At 44.0% G+C, this 20,662-nt stretch overlaps 1 protein-coding gene and 1 long non-coding RNA gene across 4 annotated transcripts; one reads left to right on the top strand and one right to left on the bottom strand.

Moving 5' to 3' along the window:
• Window positions 1-929: 929 nt before the first annotated feature.
• On the bottom strand, window positions 930-20,347 carry LOC117433675 (uncharacterized). 3 transcript variants are annotated; one of them, XM_059009200.1, is made up of 8 exons: window positions 20,247-20,347; window positions 12,926-13,231; window positions 11,875-12,171; window positions 4,948-5,271; window positions 4,174-4,458; window positions 2,523-2,630; window positions 2,349-2,413; window positions 1,941-2,077 (listed from the first exon to the last, which is right to left on the bottom strand). In XM_059009200.1, the coding sequence occupies exons 1-8, from the start codon at window positions 20,305-20,307 to the stop codon at window positions 1,961-1,963; spliced, it is 1,563 nt and encodes a 520-aa protein (XP_058865183.1). In that variant the 5' UTR covers window positions 20,308-20,347; the 3' UTR covers window positions 1,941-1,960. The 3 variants fall into 3 exon arrangements, with proteins under 3 accessions (XP_058865185.1, XP_058865183.1, XP_058865184.1); XM_059009201.1 differs by lacking the exon at window positions 2,523-2,630; XM_059009202.1 differs by lacking the exons at window positions 2,349-2,413; window positions 2,523-2,630 and having other exon boundaries at window positions 930-2,077.
• On the top strand, window positions 2,039-4,080 carry LOC131707084 (uncharacterized). Its single transcript, XR_009310962.1, has 2 exons — window positions 2,039-2,104; window positions 2,555-4,080. It is a non-coding gene; the product is annotated as an uncharacterized LOC131707084 (long non-coding RNA).
• Window positions 20,348-20,662: the final 315 nt, after the last annotated feature.

Here is a 20,662-nt window from a genome sequence, read left to right as displayed (position 1 = left end):
CCCTCCTCTCAGGTGAAGGTGCTTTCGCCTGTGTACCCCCCCTCCCTCCTCTCAAGTGAAGGTGCTATCCCCTGTGTACCCCCCCTCCTCTCAGGTGAAGGTGCTATCCCCTGTGTACCCCCCCCCCTCCTCTCAGGTGAAGGTGCTATCCCCTGTGTACCCCCCCTCCTCTCAGGTGAAGGTGCTATCCCCTGTGTACCCCCCCTCCCTCCTCTCAGGTGAAGGTGCTATCCCCTGTGTACCCCCCCTCCTCTCAGGTGAAGGTGCTTTCCCCTGTGTACCCCCCCTCCTCTCAGGTGAATGTGCTATCCCCTGTGTACCCCCCCTCCTCTCAGGTGAAGATGCTATCCCCTGTGTACCCCCCCCCCTCCTCTCAGGTGAAGGTGCTATCCCCTGTGTACCCCTCCCTCCTCTCAGGTGAAGGTGCTATCCCCTGTGTACCCCTCCCTCCTCTCAGGTGAATGTGCTATCCCCTGTGTACCCCCCCTCCTCTCAGGTGAAGGTGCTATCCCTTGTGTACCCCCCCTCCTCCTCTCAGGTGAAGGTGCTATCCCCTGTGTTTTCCCCCTCCTCTCAGGTGAAGGTGCTATCCCCTGTGTACCCCCCCCTCCCTCCTCTCAGGTGAATGTGCTATCCCCTGTGTACCCCTCCCTCCTCTCAGGTGAAGGTGCTATCCCCTGTGTACCCCCCCTCCTCTCAGGTGAAGGTGCTTTCCCCTGTGTACCCCCCCTCCCTCCTCTCAAGTGAAGGTGCTATCCCCTGTGTACCCCCCCCCCTCCTCTCAGGTGAAGGTGCTATCCCCTGTGTACCCCCCCCCACCCCCCCTCCTCTCAGGTGAAGATGCTATTCTCTGGGTACGTGCTCTCTCTCTCTCTGGTTTGTCTCTATCTCACTGTTTAACTTTCAATTCTGAAAAACACCCCCATCCTCTTTTTTTCTCTTTCAACTCAATTTTGAAAACCTGTTTCACTGATAACAACACCAAAAGGAGGAAAGGTACAGTGGAAACAAACAAACAGACAAACAAACAAACAGACAGACAGACAGACAGACAGACAGACAGAGGAGTCTAGTGTAGTTGCTGGGATAGCTTGAAATCTTTATTTAGGAAAGGTGTGTGAGCTTACATCACATAAACTACGTCTCAATGGAGTTCCCGGCTAGAATACAGTAGCAAAATGAATGCTTTAAAAAAAACACACACATGCTGACACGCACACTAACTGAGGGTATCTGATTCTATATTAATATCTAATATCTGGAATGAATGAACACTGAATACAAATAGTAAATTATCCTCACACTACACTCTGCAGCAGAGATGCATTATTTAGAAAACAATTCAAGCAACATGCAGTATAACTTATTTTAAGTTCTATTCATAATAATATAAGTATTCATTATTATTTAAAAAAAAAAAAAAAAATTAACATTTAACACATACACCCACTTTTATAGAAGTTAAAATATAAAAATCATGAAAATATAAAACTACTCCAAATAGATATTTTTTATATATAAAATGGCCTTTTGATCCCCATTCACAAAACTTGAAGGAACGTTTAACGCTCTGAAGAAAGAATATAAACTAACAAACTTGGGGTGTGCTGGGGCTCGTATTGCCAGCAGGTATTAAATTAATCAAAACACACCTATTTATTAATGTGTTCATTTCAGAACAAGAAAAGCTGCCCTTCCCTCACCTTTACAATTGAGTACCAATCAATAATGAATAGCAATGAAAATATGTTGCAAAACTAGCAAATGTAACTGATTTGCCACTTAAACAAGACCTTTCATTAAACCTAACTCTGGGACCCAGTACGACAATCCCACAATGCACTGCAGAGATGATACCTTAAAAATAATCATGAACCAAACAAAGCGGAACAATTTCTTGGCACACAGCGCCACCAGATGTCTTAATGCTGTAATAGCGAGAGCAGCCGGGGTCTGTCGATCATTTGATTGCAGAGTAAATGATGCCGTTGTTTTCCTCCGCCGGAACCTGTCTCCTTTCAGGTCCTCTTCCCTCGTTGTTGAACTGAATGCTGGAGTAGTTCTCCCCGGCGCCCCCCTGTGGTTCACAAGAGAGAAGCGGGAGGTGAGGCTCACAGTGTGAAGGGATGCACACAGAAGGACTGGAGGAACTGCTTTAGGGTAATCCTTTAGAAAGAACCATTTGATGAGCTGGATCAACCGTCAATATGAGGCTAATGGCAAGTGCAATACTGCTTGATATATTCAAACTTGTGGTATTAGGATGCACTATCACCATTAACAAACAGGTTTGTGATTATGAAACTATTAATACAATACTACTACTCATTGACACATCCTGTTCTTACCGTAACCTGAGCAGGAATCTCACTGACAGACTCCTTCGTTAATTCTTCATCCTGGACGTGGTTATCTGTGAAAGGAAGAAGAGATGTTCCTTTAGCTTGTATTTTGTGAAGAGGGATTGCTGAAGAAATCGATGGCAGCAGGACTTGAGCCAGTTATTCAATAAAGAGCCGTACCTGAATCTGTTCTCTTCCTCTTCCAAATACAGAACGTAACTGCGAGGATCAAAACTATGAGGAGAGCGATGGCCGCTGCTGAAGCTGTTGCAATCAATACCAGATTTTCTTTGAGGAGTGAGAGAAAAACAATCAGTCCATTAGAGCTGCAGACAGACAGACAGACAGCTCGCCCCCACCCGTTTGGTTTAGCGATACAGTATAACCCCTTTTTGCTGTTTGTTTAACGACATTCTCCTGGAGTTTAGTTTCATTAAAGCACCAGCTTTAGCAGACAGACAGTGCCCACACAATGCTGTTTCGTCTGACACAAGGCTGTGTGGAGGCTGTGTGGTCCAGTGGTTAAAGAAAAGGGCTTGCAACCAGGAGGTCCCTGGTTTGAATCCCACCTCTGCCACTGACTTATTGTGTGACCCTGAGCAAGTCACTTAACCTCCTTGTGCTCCGTCTTTCCGGTGAGACGTAGTTGTAAGTGACTCTGCAGCTGATACATAGTTCACACACCCTAGTCTCTGTAAGTCGCCTTGGATAAAGGTGTCTGCTAAATAAACAAATAATAATAACAATGTCATTCTGTCTGGGTTTCTGTGTTAGTTTACTAATTTTTTTATAGTTTTGTTTTATTAAAGCTTCAGACAGACAGTGTCTTGCGATCCTGTTCAGTTTGACACTACAGTATCATTCTGTCTGGGTGTCTGTTAGTTTATTACATTTTTTCACAGTTCATTATCATTAGGCCACTCATGTTCAGATTGACCCTGGAATTCAAGTTATTGGTGTCTGTTGTAAAGATAACAGGTAAATGGGTAAAATCTTGTTGAATAAATAAACTGTAAATTGTTAACACATTTCCTGCTTCTCTTTTGCAAATGATGCATGGCTCAGTGTGTAATAAATCTCTCTTTATAACTGTACTGACTCTTCTGATGTGTTCGAAGTACTGCAGGAAGAGGGCAGCAGCCCGTCAATATTCGCCTGTCAGTCATGACAGTGAAATGGAGAGGTGGGAGAGTGGGTGTGCAGGCTTTCCTTCTCTCTGAGCGGCTGAGAGGCGTTTCTTGGGGGGGATTGCTGGCCCTATAAGATAACATTCTGCTGTTCCCTCAGGTCTGCCCTCTGAGACGTACTGAGCATACGGAAGCTCTGGTCCAGGATCGAGAACTACAGGGACGGAAATCCCAATGAAAAGAAAAGAAAAAGAAAAGAAAAAGAATTCATGGTAGCGGGGAAAACCTTGGGCAGCCCCGATAAACATTTGTATAGCAGGTTGAGGGAGCCGTGAGTGTAGTACAGAGACCCGGGCCGGTTGGGGGAAGCTGCCGAGCGCAGCACCTTTTATTTGTAGTTTTGTTTATTGTGCTTTATTTTCCCTGTTCCTTTCGCCTTTTGATTATTCTTGTGTTTGAGCACCTGTATTCTGTACTGCTCCCGGTATAGTTATGGCTCTGTCTGTACCATCGCTGGTAAGGCAGACCACAGACAACAGTGCCCTCTGCGGGCTGAAAAGAAATTACCTACCCATAATAAAACTGGGCACCTGTGCAGTGTTCCCAATTACCTCTGTGTCTCCTGTGTGTCAGTGAACTACCCACCACCCTTCCACGATAACATACTGAGCAAAGTATCTAGTATAAAGAAAATAATAATCCACCTGGTGCAGTTACTTGAATGAGATACTGCAGGTAGACGCTCTGCTTCCCATCCTCCTCCACACTGCACCTGATCTGCTCAGAGCTCTGCAGGCCAGTGACAAACAGCTGGGAGCTGGTGATGTTCGAGCGGATCAGAAAACCCTCTCTAGCGCCGCCCTGCAGGCTGCTTCCATTACTGTCACTCCAGAGCAGCTTGGCTGGTGGACATACAAACCCACAGGTCAAGGAGCATGTCAGGGTGGCATTGGAGCCTGCCTGCAAGGGTGAGATCCGGTCAGCACTCCCTGGAAAACAAACACATACAGTCCATATCAAAACGATAAAAGCAATGCAGGATTATTACCTAGTTTTTACCCACTCAGACTACATATCTTGGTGTGAGCGATTCAATCCCATTGCAGTCACTGTTTCAATAGCCCGTTTATAACGAAGAGCAAACACCCATTGTTCCACCCTGGTTGTAAATGGAGAATGCATTCCGGGATGCTCTCGAGGGATGACTCATTAAAGTCATTTATATCCAAAGAGGGGAACTGCCAGGCTGCCAAGATGTGCATTAAATAAGTAAGGGGGTGTGAGCTGTGGGGGAATCCACCCCCCACCCCCCTACACCCCCCAGACAGGGGTCTTGATAGGGTAGTGCTTCATCCCTGCAGCACAATCCAGGAAATATAAAGGACAAAATAACCAGAAACGTTGAACCTGGACTTGAGATACCAGACTTGAACGCACCTCTCATCTGCATTAAACAGGAACATATTGACCAGACTTACCAGAGAGTACGTTCAGAGCCAACACCTGAAGGTGTTTCTGAAGGTTAGAATCCTTGTGCTGTGAACACCGATAGAGCCCACTGTCTGCTGTCTGGACACTGCGGATCAGCAAGGAAGTATTGACTGCCATTGCCAGTCTGTTCTTGTCTACCTCTTCAGCATTGGTGAGTACATTCCCACTGGGTCGGAATGTGAATAGAGTCTTCCAACTCGTGGTCCCAGATCTCTGAAAGGACCAAATTAATTTCTGCCCTGCCTCTGGCTGAGCAGTCTTTGCACAGGGGAAGTGAATGAATCCTCCCACAGTGGAGTACACATCTTCACCTGTGGGAAATAAAAACAGCACAACTGATTTAGCTCATTATTATCTGTTTATTTATCAGATGCCTTTATCCAAGGTGACTTACAGAGACTAGGGTGAACTATGCATGAGCTGCAGAGTCACTTACAACATCTCACCCAAAAGACAGAACACAAGGAGATGACTTGCTCAGGGTCACACAGTGAGTCATTAAGTGAGCTGGGATTTGAACCCTTTTCTTTAACCACTGGACCACACAGCCTCCAGTAAATTACTTTGAGGCGCTTGAAGTCTGTATATAAATAAATACCCTGGTGTGTTTCCAAAAAACTTTTTCGGCAGCTCCAAACAATCCTACTAAACATGCTGTTTCACATCACATACAGTACATGCAAGTTACATACTTAGTTTGTAACAGCTGAATACAACAGAGTATATAAAAAAACAAGTGTTCAAATATATAACATAGTTGCATTCCTACTAATCTTGGGATACAAAAAGGTTGCAAATGCTAAGTATGTACAGAGGATGCTGACAAAGTAATTCTATAGCTGCTGGTGAGCACTCTCTACACAGGTCTACACATGTGCAGTTTTGAAAGAAGCACATGTCTTAGCAAACATGTGTTTTCAATTTAAAACATGATCTCTGGTACTAAACGACTGTAGGTTCAAGGAAGTTCTCAGTTTGCTTTACTTTTTAGGAAGTTTGTTACTGTGTCACTTCTCAGCAGTATCTTCTGGCTGAAAAGCCTGGCAGTCAGCAGGGGTGGGGACAATGTTATTTTCCAGGTGAACAGACCTGGTAAGTTAGCATTATATATATATATATATATATATATATATATATATATATATATATATATATATATATATATATATATATATATAGTGAGATAGTGTAGTCCTGGGGGAATAGGACTACACCTCCCAGAAGGGAACAGCTTTAATTTTTTTAATTGTTTAATTTAATTTGTTTAATGGTTTAATTAGTAATGATCCCCTGCACCTGGCTAGCATTGTAAATTAGAGCCAGGTGCAGGGTATTTAAGAAAAGCAGCCAGTCTGTTTGGGGCTGCTGTGTGAAGAGCCCGCTTGCGAATGAGCGAGTGAGCGAGTGAGCGAGTGAGCGAGTGAGCGAGCGAGTGAGCGAGAGAGCGAGCGAGCGAGTGAGCGAGCGAGCGAGTGAGTGAGTGAGCGAGCGAGTGAGTGAGCGAGAGTGAGTGAGCGAGCGAGCGAGTGAGTGAGCGAGCGAGTGAGCGAGCGAGTGAGTGAGTGAGCGAGCGAGCGAGTGAGCGAGTGAGCGAGTGAGTGAGCGAGCGAGAGAGTGAGTGAGCGAGTGAGTGAGTGAGCGAGTGAGCGAGAGAGTGAGTGAGTGAGTGAGCGAGTGAGTGAGTGAGCGAGCGAGTGAGTGAGTGAGCGAGCGAGTGAGTGAGCGAGCGAGAGAGTGAGTGAGTGAGCGAGTGAGTGAGCGAGCGAGAGAGTGAGTGAGTGAGTGAGTGAGTGAGTGAGTGAGCGAGTGAGTGAGTGGTATAACTTTGTGTTTGTTTTGTTTTCTTTGGCAACAGGTAAACAGCTCAGCTGTCCTGTTAATAGTTTAGGTTCCTGTTTGGTGTTTTAGTTTAGTGCTCAAGAAAAGAGCAAGGTGTTTGTTTTGTTTATTTTGTTTTTGTGTTTGTGTTTATTAAAAAAAATATATATAGCGTGTCAGCGCTTAAAAACCTCAATTTCCTGTGTCCTGGGTCTGTTTTAAAGGGGGAAAAAAACCTGAGTGGGTGTGTTTTTTCACTATATATATATATATATATATATAGTTTTAAAGCAAACATCCATGTTTGCTATAACATATGTTTCTTTCAAACTTATTATTATTATTTCATTATTTAGCAGACACTTATCCAAATCAACTTGCATAAATGAAACAATACAGCAATATATATGTTACAGGCAGTAAAAAAAGGAGAGTGAAGAGAAGGAGCAAGCACGGGAGGAAGGAGAGCGAAGAGAAGGAGCGAGCACGGGAGGAAGGAGAGTGAAGAGAAGGAGCAGCACGGGAGGAAGGAGAGTGAAGAGAAGGAGTGAGCACGGGAGGAAGGAGAGTGAAGAGAAGAAGCAGCACGGGAGGAAGGAGAGTGAAGAGAAGGAGCAGCACGGGAGGAAGGAGAGTGAAGAGAAGGAGCAGCACGGGATGAAGGAGAGTGAAGAGAAGGAGTGAACACAGGGGGAAGGAGAGTGAAGAGAAGGAGTGAGCACAGGAGGAAGGAGAGTGAAAAGAAGGAGCAGCACGGGAGGAAGGAGAGTGAAGAGAAGGAGTGAACACGGGGGGAAGGAGAGTGAAGAGAAGGAAAAGCACGGGAGGATGGAGAGTAAAGAGAAGGAGCAGCATGGGAGGATGGAGAGTGAAGAGAAGGAGCAGCACGGGAAGAAGGAGAGTGAAGAGAAGGAGCAGCACGGGAGGAAGGAGAGTGAAGAGAAGGAGCAGCGCGGGAGGAAGAGTGAAGAGAAGGAGCAGCACGGGAGGAAGGAGAGTGAAGAGAAGGAGCAGCACGGGAGGAAGGAGAGTGAAGAGAAGGAGCAGCGCGGGAGGAAGAGTGAAGAGAAGGAGCAGCACGGGATGAAGGAGAGTGAAGAGAAGGAGTGAGCACAGGAGGAAGGAGAGTGAAAAGAAGGAGCAGCACGGGAGGAAGGAGAGTGAAGAGAAGGAGTGAACACGGGGGGAAGGAGAGTGAAGAGAAGGAAAAGCACGGGGGGATGGAGAGTAAAGAGAAGGAGCAGACGGGAGGAAGGAGAGTGAAGAGAAGGAGCAGCACGGGAGGAAGGAGAGTGAAGAGAAGAAGCAGCGCGGGAGGAAGAGTGAAGAGAAGGAGCAGCACGGGAGGAAGGAGAGTGAAGAGAAGGAGCAGCACGGGAGGAAGGAGAGTGAAGAGAAGGAGCAGCACGGGAGGAAGGAGAGTGAAGAGAAGGAGCAGCACGGGAGGAAGGAGAGTGAAGAGAAGGAGCAGCACGGGAGGAAGGAGAGTGAAGAGAAGGAGCGAGCACGGGAGGAAGGAGAGTGAAGAGAAGGAGCAGCACGGGATGAAGGAGAGTGAAGAGAAGGAGTGAACACAGGGGGAAGGAGAGTGAAGAGAAGGAGTGAGCACAGGAGGAAGGAGAGTGAAAAGAAGGAGCAGCACGGGAGGAAGGAGAGTGAAGAGAAGGAGTGAACACGGGGGGAAGGAGAGTGAAGAGAAGGAAAAGCACGGGAGGATGGAGAGTAAAGAGAAGAAGCAGCATGGGAGGATGGAGAGTGAAGAGAAGGAGCAGCACGGGAAGAAGGAGAGTGAAGAGAAGGAGCAGCACGGGAGGAAGGAGAGTGAAGAGAAGGAGCAGCGCGGGAGGAAGAGTGAAGAGAAGGAGCAGCACGGGAGGAAGGAGAGTGAAGAGAAGGAGCAGCACGGGAGGAAGGAGAGTGAAGAGAAGGAGCAGCGCGGGAGGAAGAGTGAAGAGAAGGAGCAGCACGGGATGAAGGAGAGTGAAGAGAAGGAGTGAGCACAGGAGGAAGGAGAGTGAAAAGAAGGAGCAGCACGGGAGGAAGGAGAGTGAAGAGAAGGAGTGAACACGGGGGGAAGGAGAGTGAAGAGAAGGAAAAGCACGGGAGGATGGAGAGTAAAGAGAAGGAGCAGCACGGGAGGAAGGAGAGTGAAGAGAAGGAGCAGCACGGGAGGAAGGAGAGTGAAGAGAAGGAGCAGCGCGGGAGGAAGAGTGAAGAGAAGGAGCAGCACGGGAGGAAGGAGAGTGAAGAGAAGGAGCAGCACGGGAGGAAGGAGAGTGAAGAGAAGGAGCAGCACGAGAGGAAGGAGAGTAAAGAGAAGGAGCAGCACGGGAGGAAGGAGAGTGAAGAGAAGGAGCAGCACGGGAGGAAGGAGAGTGAAGAGAAGGAGCGAGCACGGGAGGAAGGAGAGTGAAGAGAAGGAGCAGCACGGGAGGAAGGAGAGTGAAGAGAAGGAGCAGCACGGGAGGAAGGAGAGTGAAGAGAAGGAGCAGCACGGGAGGAAGGAGAGTGAAGAGAAGGAGCGAGCATGGGAGGAAGGAGAGTGAAGAGAAGGAACAGCACGGGAGGAAGGAGAGCGAAGAGAAGGAGCTAGCACGGGAAGAAGGAGAGTGAAGAGAAGGAGCGAGCACGGGAGGAAGGAGAGTGAAGAGAAGGAGCAGCACGGGAGGAAGGAGAGTGAAGAGAAGGAGCAGTACGGGAGGAAGGAGAGTGAAAAGAAGGAGTGAACACGGGAGGAAGGAGAGCGAAGAGAAGGAGCAGCACGGGAGGAAGGAGAGTGAAGAGAAGGAGCAGCACGGAAGGAAGGAGAGAGAAAAGAAGGAGCAGCACGGGAGGAAGGAGAGTGAAGAGAAGGAGCGAGCACGGGAGGAAGGAGAGTGAAGAGAAGGAGCAGCACGGGAGGAAGGAGAGTGAAGAGAAGGAGCAGCACGGGAGGAAGGAGAGTGAAGAGAAGGAGCAGCACGGGAGGAAGGAGAGTGAAGAGAAGGAGCAGCACGGGAGGAAGGAGAGTGAAGAGAAGGAGCAGCACGGGAGGAAGGAGAGTGAAGAGAAGGAGCGAGCACGGGAGGAAGGAGAGTGAAGAGAAGGAGCGAGCACGGGAGGAAGGAGAGTGAAGAGAAAGAGTGAGCACGGGAGGAAGGAGAGTGAAGAGAAGGAGCGAACATGGGAGGAAGGAGAGTGAAGAGAAGGAGCAGCACGGGAGGAAGGTGAGTGAAGAGAAGGAGCAGCACGGGAGGAAGGAGAGTGAAGAGAAGGAGTGAGCACGGGAGGAAGGAGAGAAGAGAAGGAGCGAACATGGGAGGAAGGAGAGTGAAGAGAAGGAGCAGCACGGGAGGAAGGAGAGTGAAGAGAAGGAGCGAACATGGGAGGAAGGAGAGTGAAGTGAAGGAGCAGCACGTGAGGAAGGAGAGTGAAGAGAAGGAGCAGCACGGGAGGAAGGAGAGTGAAGAGAAGGAGTGAGCACGGGAGGAAGGAGAGTGAAGAGAAGGAGCGAACATGGGAGGAAGGAGAGTGAAGAGAAGGAGCAGCACGGGAGGAAGGAGAGTGAAGAGAAGGAGCAGCACGGGAGGAAGCAGAGTGAAGAGAAGAAGCAGCACGGGAGGAAGGAGAGTGAAGAGAAGAAGCAGCACGGGAGGAAGGAGAGTGAAGAGAAGGAGCGAGCACGGGAGGAAGGAGAGTGAAAAGAAGGAGCAGCACGGGAGGAAGGAGAGTGATGAGAAGGAGCAGCACAGGAGGAAGGAGAGTGAAGAGAAGGAGCGAGCACGGGAGGAAGGAGAGTGAAGAGAAGGAGCAGCACGGGAGGAAGGAGAGTGAAGAGAAGGAGCGAGCACGGGAGGAAGGAGAGTGAAAAGAAGGAGCAGCACGGGAGGAAGGAGAGTGAAGAGAAGGAGCAGCACGGGAGGAAGGAGAGTGAAGAGAAGGAGCAGCACGGGAGGAAGGAGAGTGAAGAGAAGGAGCGAGCACGGGAGGAAGGAGAGTGAAGAGAAGGAGCAGCACGGGAGGAAGGAGCAGCACGGGAGGAAGGAGAGCGAAGAGAAGGAGCAGCACGGGAGGAAGGAGAGTGAAGAGAAGGAGCAGCACGGGAGGAAGGAGAGTGAAGAGAAGGAGCAGCACGGGAGGAAGAAGAGTGAAGAGAAGGAGCGAGCACAGGAGGAAGGAGAGTGAAGAGAAGGAGCGAGCACGGGAGGAAGGAGAGTGAAGAGAAGGAGCAGCACGGGAGGAAGGAGAGTGAAGAGAAGGAACAAGCATGGGAGGAAGGAGAGTGAAGCGAAGGAGCGAGCACGGGAGGAAGGAGAGTGAAGAGAAGGAGTGAACACGGGAGGAAGGAGAGTGAAGAGAAGGAATAGCACGGGAGGATGGACAGTGAAGAGAAGGAGTGAGCACAGGAGGAAGAAGAGTGAAGAGAAGGAGCAGCACGGGAGGAAGGAGAGTGAAGAGAAGGCATAACAAGCCGGCCAGTAGAGGATGAGTGGAGAGGGAATATAAGAAGACACAAGGGATTGGAGATAGAGAGGAAGGGGCAGTATGATGAATAGAATGATACGCAAGAGCAAGGGTCATAAATTGAAAAAGAAAATAGATAAAGAAAGATACGGAGAGAAATGGCTGATGAAAAGACATAGCAGACATATAAAAGCAAATGAAGAATGATAAATATTTTAAATACACAACTAACTGCGTAATAAAATAACACAACACATAACAGCACAGAAACACCCAGAACAGCCAGTGTTCTTTTTGCAATGTTCTTACACGATTGCCACACACACTGCTGCTCACACCGGCAGGGAAAATGAATTAAGAGCAACCCTGAATCAGAGCCAGCAGAAACTGGTGTGTGATGGACGAAGGTGAAAACAGCAAAGTCCTGTGATGTGCTATGACCCACAGAGGACACTTGCAATGATGTTGTTATTGTTTGAAGGAGAATTAAAAAGAAACAAAACAAAATAATAAAAAACACTCTTTTTGCCACCTGTTATTACAGCCTCAAAACAGCCAGTGAGACCTATACAGTGGAAAGTGCACTGCAGGTCATGCTTATTGGGTTATTTATTATATTAGCCACAAACACTAAGCAATGATATGAATAATACCTGTAAGTGTAGTGGTGTAGCTATGCGAAGCCTTTACTGCACCCCCCTCAGTTAGGTCACATCTCCATCTCCTGTTGTGGTCTGATTTCTGCAGCTCCAGGGACAGAGTGGAATGTGTTCTGTAGGAAGTGATCTTGAACCTGTCTCCCTGCAGGGCTGTGCCTTCATCATCCACCCAGGTCAGTTCAACATTGTCAGTAACTGACCTGCAGTCTGCAATACCACCATTACACACCAGGGCGCACTGTAGAGCTAAAGCGGTGCCTCTCTTTAAGTCTCTAACTGGGTCAGCTGTAACTGAAAAGGAAAAACAATGTTAAGATTTTGATGCAACTTTTTCTGGTATTAAAGACCACCGGTATAAAAATAGCTCAACATATGTGCCACGTTAACATATCTGTATAGAAAGAGCGCTTTCAGACTGTGCCTTCATCTCAAATAAAAGCTGTTTTGATTTAGCTGCTAGAACTTTACTTGCACATCAAGTGACACCTACCAATGAGTTTCTTCAAAAGATCCAAGAAAGTTAGGATGCACGATACACTAACTCCTGTCAACCCTATCACACATGCACACTCTTCAACAGCATGGCTTCCCATGATGTCTGAATAGAAACAAGTCTGCCAGTCCCAACGTACAGATTAAAGACTTCTGGTTGCACGGTAATATTTGTTTTGTTTTTAATATTCCATGCTTTTTTCTATCACTAGGCATTTTGCTTTCGTTAACTATGTTAAATGATTTACCAAACATCTCTTTAAAATGCCAACCTATGCTTTCACTGTACTTTATCACACTCTGCTGTGCTGTTACTATGGAAAACTTGACCATGCTTTCACTGTGCTTTATTACACTCTGATGTGCTGTTACTATGGGATACTTGACCATGCTTTCACTGTGCTTTATTACACTTTGTTATATTTTTATTATGTTGCAGAACTATTGTTGCAGATTAGTAAAATGCGTATGTGTGTGTATGATACACGAGCTATGGTAATATAACTGGTTCTAATGCCACTAATAGCTACTTTAAACACTACAACACACTTACTGGTGAGCAGGATCAGAACAACAGGAGTTCCTCCTGAATGAAAGTACCCATTTATATTTTGTTCACAGTCATACCGGCCCGCATCCTCTTTGTGCAGGTGGTGTATCCGCAGAGACGAGTCAGGCAGCACCTCCAGTCTTGCAGCTCTCTCTGGCTGTTTGACTGTAATCTTCCCATCCGAGGCCAGCTCAGAATATATTTCAGGTCTTTGACTAAAGATCCAATGAATGAAAGAGTTTTCATATTTCTGGAATCCTGCACAAGGCAGGGTAACAGTCTCTCCCAGAGACAAGTACCGCTCAAAACCTAGAAGGAGAAGGAGAAGAATAGTACCATTACTACTACTACTACCACTACTGTTTTCTCCCATGGTTATACTATTATGCATTAACATAGTTTGCCCTTGTTTTGTCATATTTATTAATTTTCTTTACCCTGCCTCTCTGTGCTTTACAATGCTTGCAATATAATACAATACTAGGGCAGCAGTGTGGAGTAGTGGTTAGGGCTCTGGACTCCTGACTGGAGGGTCGTGGGTTCAGTCCCCGGTGGGGGACACTGCTGCTGTACCCTTGAGCAAGGTACTTTACCTAGATTGCTCCAGTAAAAGCCCAACTGTATAAATGGGTAATTGTGTGTAAATAATAATTTAATTGTATGTAAAAATAATGTGATATCTTATAACAATGTAAGTTGCCCTGGATAAGGGTATCTTCTAAGAAATAAATAATAACAATGTATATATATATATATATATATATATATATATATATATATATATATATATATATATATATATATACATATATATATACAGTGCCTATAGAAAGTCTACACCCATTTTCAAAATGTTCACCTTTTGTTTCCTTGTAGACTGGAATTAAATTCATATCCTACCCCACAACTTCCAAGTGAAAAAAATATTTTAGAAATTTGTAGAAAATGAATTAAAAATAAAAACTGAAATAGCTTGGTTGGATAAGTGTCCACCCCCCTTGTAATATTATATATTAAATTGTGTATGACTGTTCATTACCTTTCGTTGTCACAACGCATTTCTGCACAGTGGATTTTTTTTTGGTAATATACAACATTCGATGCAAAGACGAGAGGCAGCGATGCGCTCTGCCTTTCCCTACCATTGAACTTGACCGTAAGCCGCGCTACTCAGTCGCGCAAGCGCGTTCCATATAGTTTCAGCAATGAGTGAGAAAAAAAGAACAGCGCGTCGCTGCCTTAACTGTGTCACGTGACTACACTAATTCCATTGCACATTTAATATCGACGCATGCGTTCTTGCGGAAAAAAATGCTGTGGGAACAACTCTTGGAAAGGCACAGACCTTCCCTGCCTTTGGGGCGTGTCCTTGAGTTACCGCTCTTAAACAAACCAACCAAGCTATGCTAGCAAGTCTAACATCAACCGATCCTAAAATGAAAAACGTTGTGTGTCAACTTAAACGGATCAAAACCCATACTCGGAATCGTCCGATCAAGGGCGGCTCTCACCCCTGGCGCTTATTTCCATTGAAAAGGAGACTTTTAAAACTTCAGGCCAAGAGAGAGCAATTCTACAATAATGTCACGGACATCTTCGTCCTGAAGTAGAGAAGGATGGACTTCATATACAAGTAGATATGTATGTGCAAGTATTTATTTTCATTTTAATTGTCGGGTATTGTTGAGCAAATGTTTAAAGAACGGTAACAGGTTAACTGTAGATTTGGGCATTTATATAAAAACACTAACAGTATGAATTAAATCAGTGTGTACGCTTTACAGTACAATATTTTGTGGACAATAATAACCATCAATTTGACACTGAGGTCAGATTAATATGCAAAAAATAATGTAATTGTATGTGAAAAAAATAATGTGATATCTTTTAACAATTGTAAGTCGCCCTGGATAAGGGCGTCTGCTAAGAAAGAACTAATAATAATAATAATAATAATAATAATAATAATAATAATAATAATAATAATAATAATAATAATAATAATGTAGGTATTAAAATTCAGTGCCATCTGTCGGTTGAATCGTGTAATTACATCGGTGTTTTCGTTGAGCTGCGTTAATAACAAACAGTCTCGTTCCCAACCGTGCATAAATAATTAGAATTCTGCTCTCTATAGCCTGCCAATCGAATCTATGTAAATTGGGGTGTGAGACTGGCCAGTGCCTACCCAACCACTGATCTCACCGCACGATACTGCATTGTCTTGTGCACCTTTAAGATTCTGATATTAATGCAGAAGTGAGTCCGGTCCCATGAGATAGGCTACGGAGCTCTTCAGCGCGCAGCAGATGGGGACTGAGGAGCTGAATCAGTGTTGAATCTCACTGTCGAGAAACAAGATGTTAGAAAGCTGGCTGCCCTTCACGTCAGCCCAACATTAGTGATGTTTTATTATGTTCAGAAAGGCATTAGGTATTCGGTATTGTTGTAATGAGTGCTGTTGAGACGGGTGATTTTGTTTGTTTTTAACCTTTGTACACATGTTGCTCTTTTTACGTTTTAAGCCAGTATTATTTAAATTGAATGATTAAAACATCGAATTTTAAGGCAGAACCGCCCTCGATTTTTTATCACTTAAAAACCAATTAGTTTACATGAAGACATTCTGATAGTATTAACATGTTTCCAACCGTCCTGCCCTTATCCTCTAAACATGTTAATCATATTTTATTTTGTGTTTTAAATATTTTGGTATTAGATATTAGAGTGTGGAACATTTTGTAGAAGATTCTATCTGGCTTGGCATGCAACAATAATATTTCTTCAATTGGATGCATGCTATTAGTGTGTAGGCTATATTGTGGTCATTTGGAGGACTTGAAAGAACTGAGAGTCTTTGCTATTGTATTGTGCTTGACTGTGCGTGTCAAAGGATAACAGTGTGCCATCCTGACATGTCCTGCAGTGTGTTGAAGCCATACTTTCTATTTTGTGGACGAAATGTCTTTGTTTTCCAGTTTTAAATTATAGTCTAATTCTAAAAAAAATGTAAACATTATACCAGACATTTAGGGTATGCAAAATACAATTTATTTAAAATGTTTAAACAACTTCTTGGGGGGACCAGGAGATGTGAATAGTCAGATTATTTTCCCAAATGGTTTCATGTGGTGGGTACATCCCGCATTAACATTTTTTAAATCCAGTATAGCACCGATAGCCTTGCAGCCAAATAATATTTCTCAAGAAGAGGCAAGGATAGCCCTCCTAGTTTAGAGAGGGAGAGTCTCTTTATTCTGGGCTGGGAACCTTCCATAGAAAATCTACCCAACAGTGACAGCATATGCTCCACTGTTAATTCTAATTATTATACTCATTATTGGTAGCCTAAAACTTAGTTCCATTCTCCACATAATATCATTATTTAAATGCAAATAAAGATTTTCCCATCCAACTAACAGTATGATTTTTCATGGACCTGACTCCCCAAATAATATCTATAGATCAATGTCTTCATCTTTTTAGGTGTAAAATTGACTTCACTGGTACTGGGGCCTGGGGTCACAAAACCCCTTGTGGGTAGGAACATGTGCACCATTGCTCAACATTGGTTAAACCCATAGAGTCCACTCACTATTTTCTGTCGGAGTCTAACCCTGTTTTAGAATAATTTTAACTCATCTTGTCGACACAAGTTTAAGAATAGTTTAAGTATGTTTTTCCAATAACATTGGGAACAAATCTAAACAATGCTACTTTGATGAACAATTGAAACAAGACTTTAACTGAACTGATATTGTGTGTATTTAAAAGCAACACAAATACAGAAATCGGAACCAATTGAACATTGATCGAGTTTATCTACAAGTTGTGAAGTAACTCACAATGCAATACTAAATGCAATTAAACTACTTCTGAACTGAAACATAATGCAGCCTTCATTCTTTCCAACACAACAGATGCTGCTTAACACCGTTACTGTACGTACTGTGCTACGAATCCTGCACGTGTGCGTAATCATAGAGAAGTCTGCTTGATTATGAAAATGCAAATGTTTTTTGAAATTATTTCTAACTTCTATATTCTATATATATATCACCTCGGTTTTAGGACTCATCCGAACGATGGAGCACAAGGAGGTTAAGTGACTTGCTCAGGGTCACACACGGCAAGTCAGTGTCTGGGATTGAACCTGGAACCTCCTGGTAACAAGCCCTGTCTTTAGCTAGATGCCTTCCTCAGTGTGTATTCAAACTAAATTCATTACAAAGTTCATCAAAAAGTTCATTACGTTTTATATAATGAATTGGTGATTATTACAATGAGTTCATTCATTTGTTCTTAACGGGAAAGAGTTAACATTACAATAAAACAATACACACAAGTTGTTTTCAATGAATTATTTTACAATGAATTCTTCTGCAACAGTCCTATTACGAAAATGCAACCAATGAAAGTTCCTCATTTAAACCTCCAGGAGATTCAGTTTGAAGCATATGTATTAATTTAGCTTCTTTTTGTATTATATCACAATCTCCAGTCCTCCTTGCATTCTTAATCAATTCAATACTTAAGAACCTATACTCTTGAGCTGAAGACAGAAGATTGCAAATGGATGAACTTAGTTGAAAACCAGTTTGCTGAATGGAGGAATGGGTAGAGGGAAAGGTTGAGCTGAGGGAGCCAGATGTCTGAATTAAGCAATCGATAAATGAGAAAGAGCATTAGTGATACCTGGAAGGTGTTGGGCTTTCAAAATAAAATTATTGATAACTAGCCGGTGAAGACGTTGCAAAAGATTAAGATAGATCTTCTCTGCAACAATGGGCCTCAAAGATAGGCTGCAATAGCAATAGGGAATACCTCAAGTAAGGCTGTGGATTTAAGCTGAGGAGGAAGATTTTTGATTTCTGGAGGCCATTATCTAAGAACTATTGATTAAGAAAAATTCCACCAAAATTGATAGAAGAAGCATCTGTATGAAGTGAGAGGTTGTGAGGGGCAGAAATTAAGTCAGAGTCAATGTCAATCCAGTGCTGTAGGAGAGAGGACCACATCCTAATGTCTTTCTGAGCTTCAGATGTAATATTAATGTGAGTTCAGATTTTTTGCTGTAGTAGAGAAAGCAAGAAGATGAGAAATAAATGTCCTACCTTGAGGAATGATGCAAATTGCAAAATTGAAATGTCCCAGGAGTGAAAGAATGTTCAGTTTAGAAATGGAATGGTTGATCTTAAAGGATTGAATGAGAGAGAATGCGTTCCAGTTTATCGAGAGGCAGTCAGGCTTCAAATCGAATAGTATCCAAAGTTATTCCTAGGAACTCAAGAGAGTGAACTGGACCGATGGTTTTCTCCTCTGAGAGGGGGTGCCGACTGCTGAGAAGAGAGACCTGAGTTCTAAAAGTGCTTCAGCTGGAGGGGCTGATGGAGGAGATATAAAGGGGGTAGAGGCGGTTAGTAATGATGAATGCCATTTAGATGAAAGAGGGCAGATGGAAGATGATTAATAATGTGAATGAGCATCACCACACAAACTGCACATATGTAAAAAAACAGCATCCTTTGGAAATGCAGAATGAGGAATTTAAAATATTGCACAGCTATCTGCCACTGGAATATTTGATAGGTCTTCCATGAGAATCTTTGCTTGTTCAAAAAGCAGGCGGAGCTGAAGAATGAATAGGAGAAACTGCAGATGCACGGTTCCTAAAAAAAGGAGTGTTGTTGAGAGCAGGGGAAGAATAGTTTGAGACTGAAGAGGAGGAGGCTGCTTTTGGACACAGAGTGGTAGAATGGGTGGTGGAAGCACAAACTCTGCAAGCATTAGCACGGAGACCACTGAAGAATCTATTAAACAGATCAGGATCAGGTTGAGACCAAATCGATCTGTGTATTGTCCTATGATAACCGAGAAACTGCTTTGACTGAGAAAGCTTTATGATACCGCCATATCTGACCGAGAGATCAACAATGTCAGATAAATATGAGTCCAGTTCCTGTCGTCGGTGAGCATAAACTTCACAAAGGACATTGCGAAAAACAGAAAATGCAATTTTTACACAGTTGAGGATTCCAAGATTTTTGAGTAACAGACAAATCTCCACAGTCAACTACACTTTGATCCAGAAATTCTGAGGTTGCAATAAGTATAGAGACCAAATTAACATCTTTACCTTCAATAATATTGCGTCTCAGTTGAGGAGAGAGAGAGTGGTGATGAACTACTGAAGCAGAAGAGGATCCACAACTAGAGGCGGATGCTGGAGTAAAGATTGGCAGCTTGAGAGCTGGTGTGGGCGTGGCTGAAGCAGCTGGAGTGGCGAGCCCTGCTGCTGGTGTCGTGCTGAATTCTGCCCCTTTGAGATATATGCATGCGTGACTTTCACTGAACTTTGTCTGTGTCTTTACTTAGGCTATTAATGTATTCATTGACGTGGTTTACCATGAACATTCACTATATCTAGCCTCAGACGACTAATATAATTTTGAAATAGATGTTTAGAAACTAAAATTAAAAGGTAGACACATTTAAAATCATCTAAACGTATAAATCATTTGCCCTTTTCCATACACTACATGCGTAATAGGAGTACAGTATTAGCAGTAAGCCGTAATCTTTATTAGCAATGAAATATTGCACTACAATAACTGAATTGCGAATAGCAGTTTGATAAGTTTGATGCATAATCCAAACAATGTTAACGTAAGCGTGGAAAGTCTCGAAATAACACACGGAGAGAGCAGTTTCAGGTGAAGGGGTAACTGAAATTTATTTACAAATAAACAAAACAAAAACTGGTTCAACAAATGAAAAGTTGGTACTGCCCCTTTAAATACAGATGACCATTTACAAAATGTATTTACAGGTTCCAGGGAGAAGCGCTCGTATCTACAACAATATTGGACCGAAGTCAAGTCTGTGAATGATCCGTGCCGCCCACAGGTACTTGCTCTGTGATCTTCTGAAGCAATGTATACCTGCTCAGGTGCATTCCCAGTCCCAGGAACTCTGCCCTGACTAGTGGAGAGGCTGCCCCTTTTGTATACCTGAATTCTGCAATTATCCCATTACCTGGGATTGGAACTTGTTTTAATCAACACATCAAAGCATGGATTTAGTTAATACCTGCTGCTAAATACTTCTTAAAAGCAATTCCGAGTACGATCCTCAGCACACCCTGAATTAAAATATCCACCTTGCTTTCATTTTCACAAGCCTTATTGCCCTGAGTTTTGAACTCAGCTATGGACCTCTTCCCAGGCGTGTCTATGCTTTAATACACACCTTTAATTTGAACAGACCGCTGCTGGTGAAAGCTGATCTTATATATTAATATTTAAAAAGAATAATAATTACTTACCACACCCGGCTCTCCAGCCGAGTAACAAGAAACACAGACATGAAGCTCGCAAATTCTTCATTGTTAGTTTCAAATGAAATGTGCAGCTTATCTGTTAAAATACAAATCCGCACTGATGAAAATGCAGAAGTGACTGTCTTGTTGCAAGTTTCCTGTTTGTTTCACAGGAGAAAAAATGACCAAGCTGAAACCACGACCACAATGACCAAGGAGGATGGAAATGACATTTTATTCTTAGATTTGCAATTCTGGTATTGCTCTTGTGAATTGCCTCACTGGTGTGAGTCTTGATTTGCGGGTTCACCTACACAAAGATCTCTAAACAAATGTAACAGCAAGACAGAGACGCAGAAGCCAGGAAACTGCAGTACAAGCGCCAAAGCAAACTTTAATAAAGAAAAATAACACAAAAATAC

Source organism: Acipenser ruthenus, chromosome 38, assembly GCF_902713425.1.
Source record: "Acipenser ruthenus chromosome 38, fAciRut3.2 maternal haplotype, whole genome shotgun sequence".
NCBI lineage: Eukaryota > Metazoa > Chordata > Actinopteri > Acipenseriformes > Acipenseridae > Acipenser > Acipenser ruthenus.
This window is presented reverse-complemented; position numbering and strand designations above follow the sequence as displayed.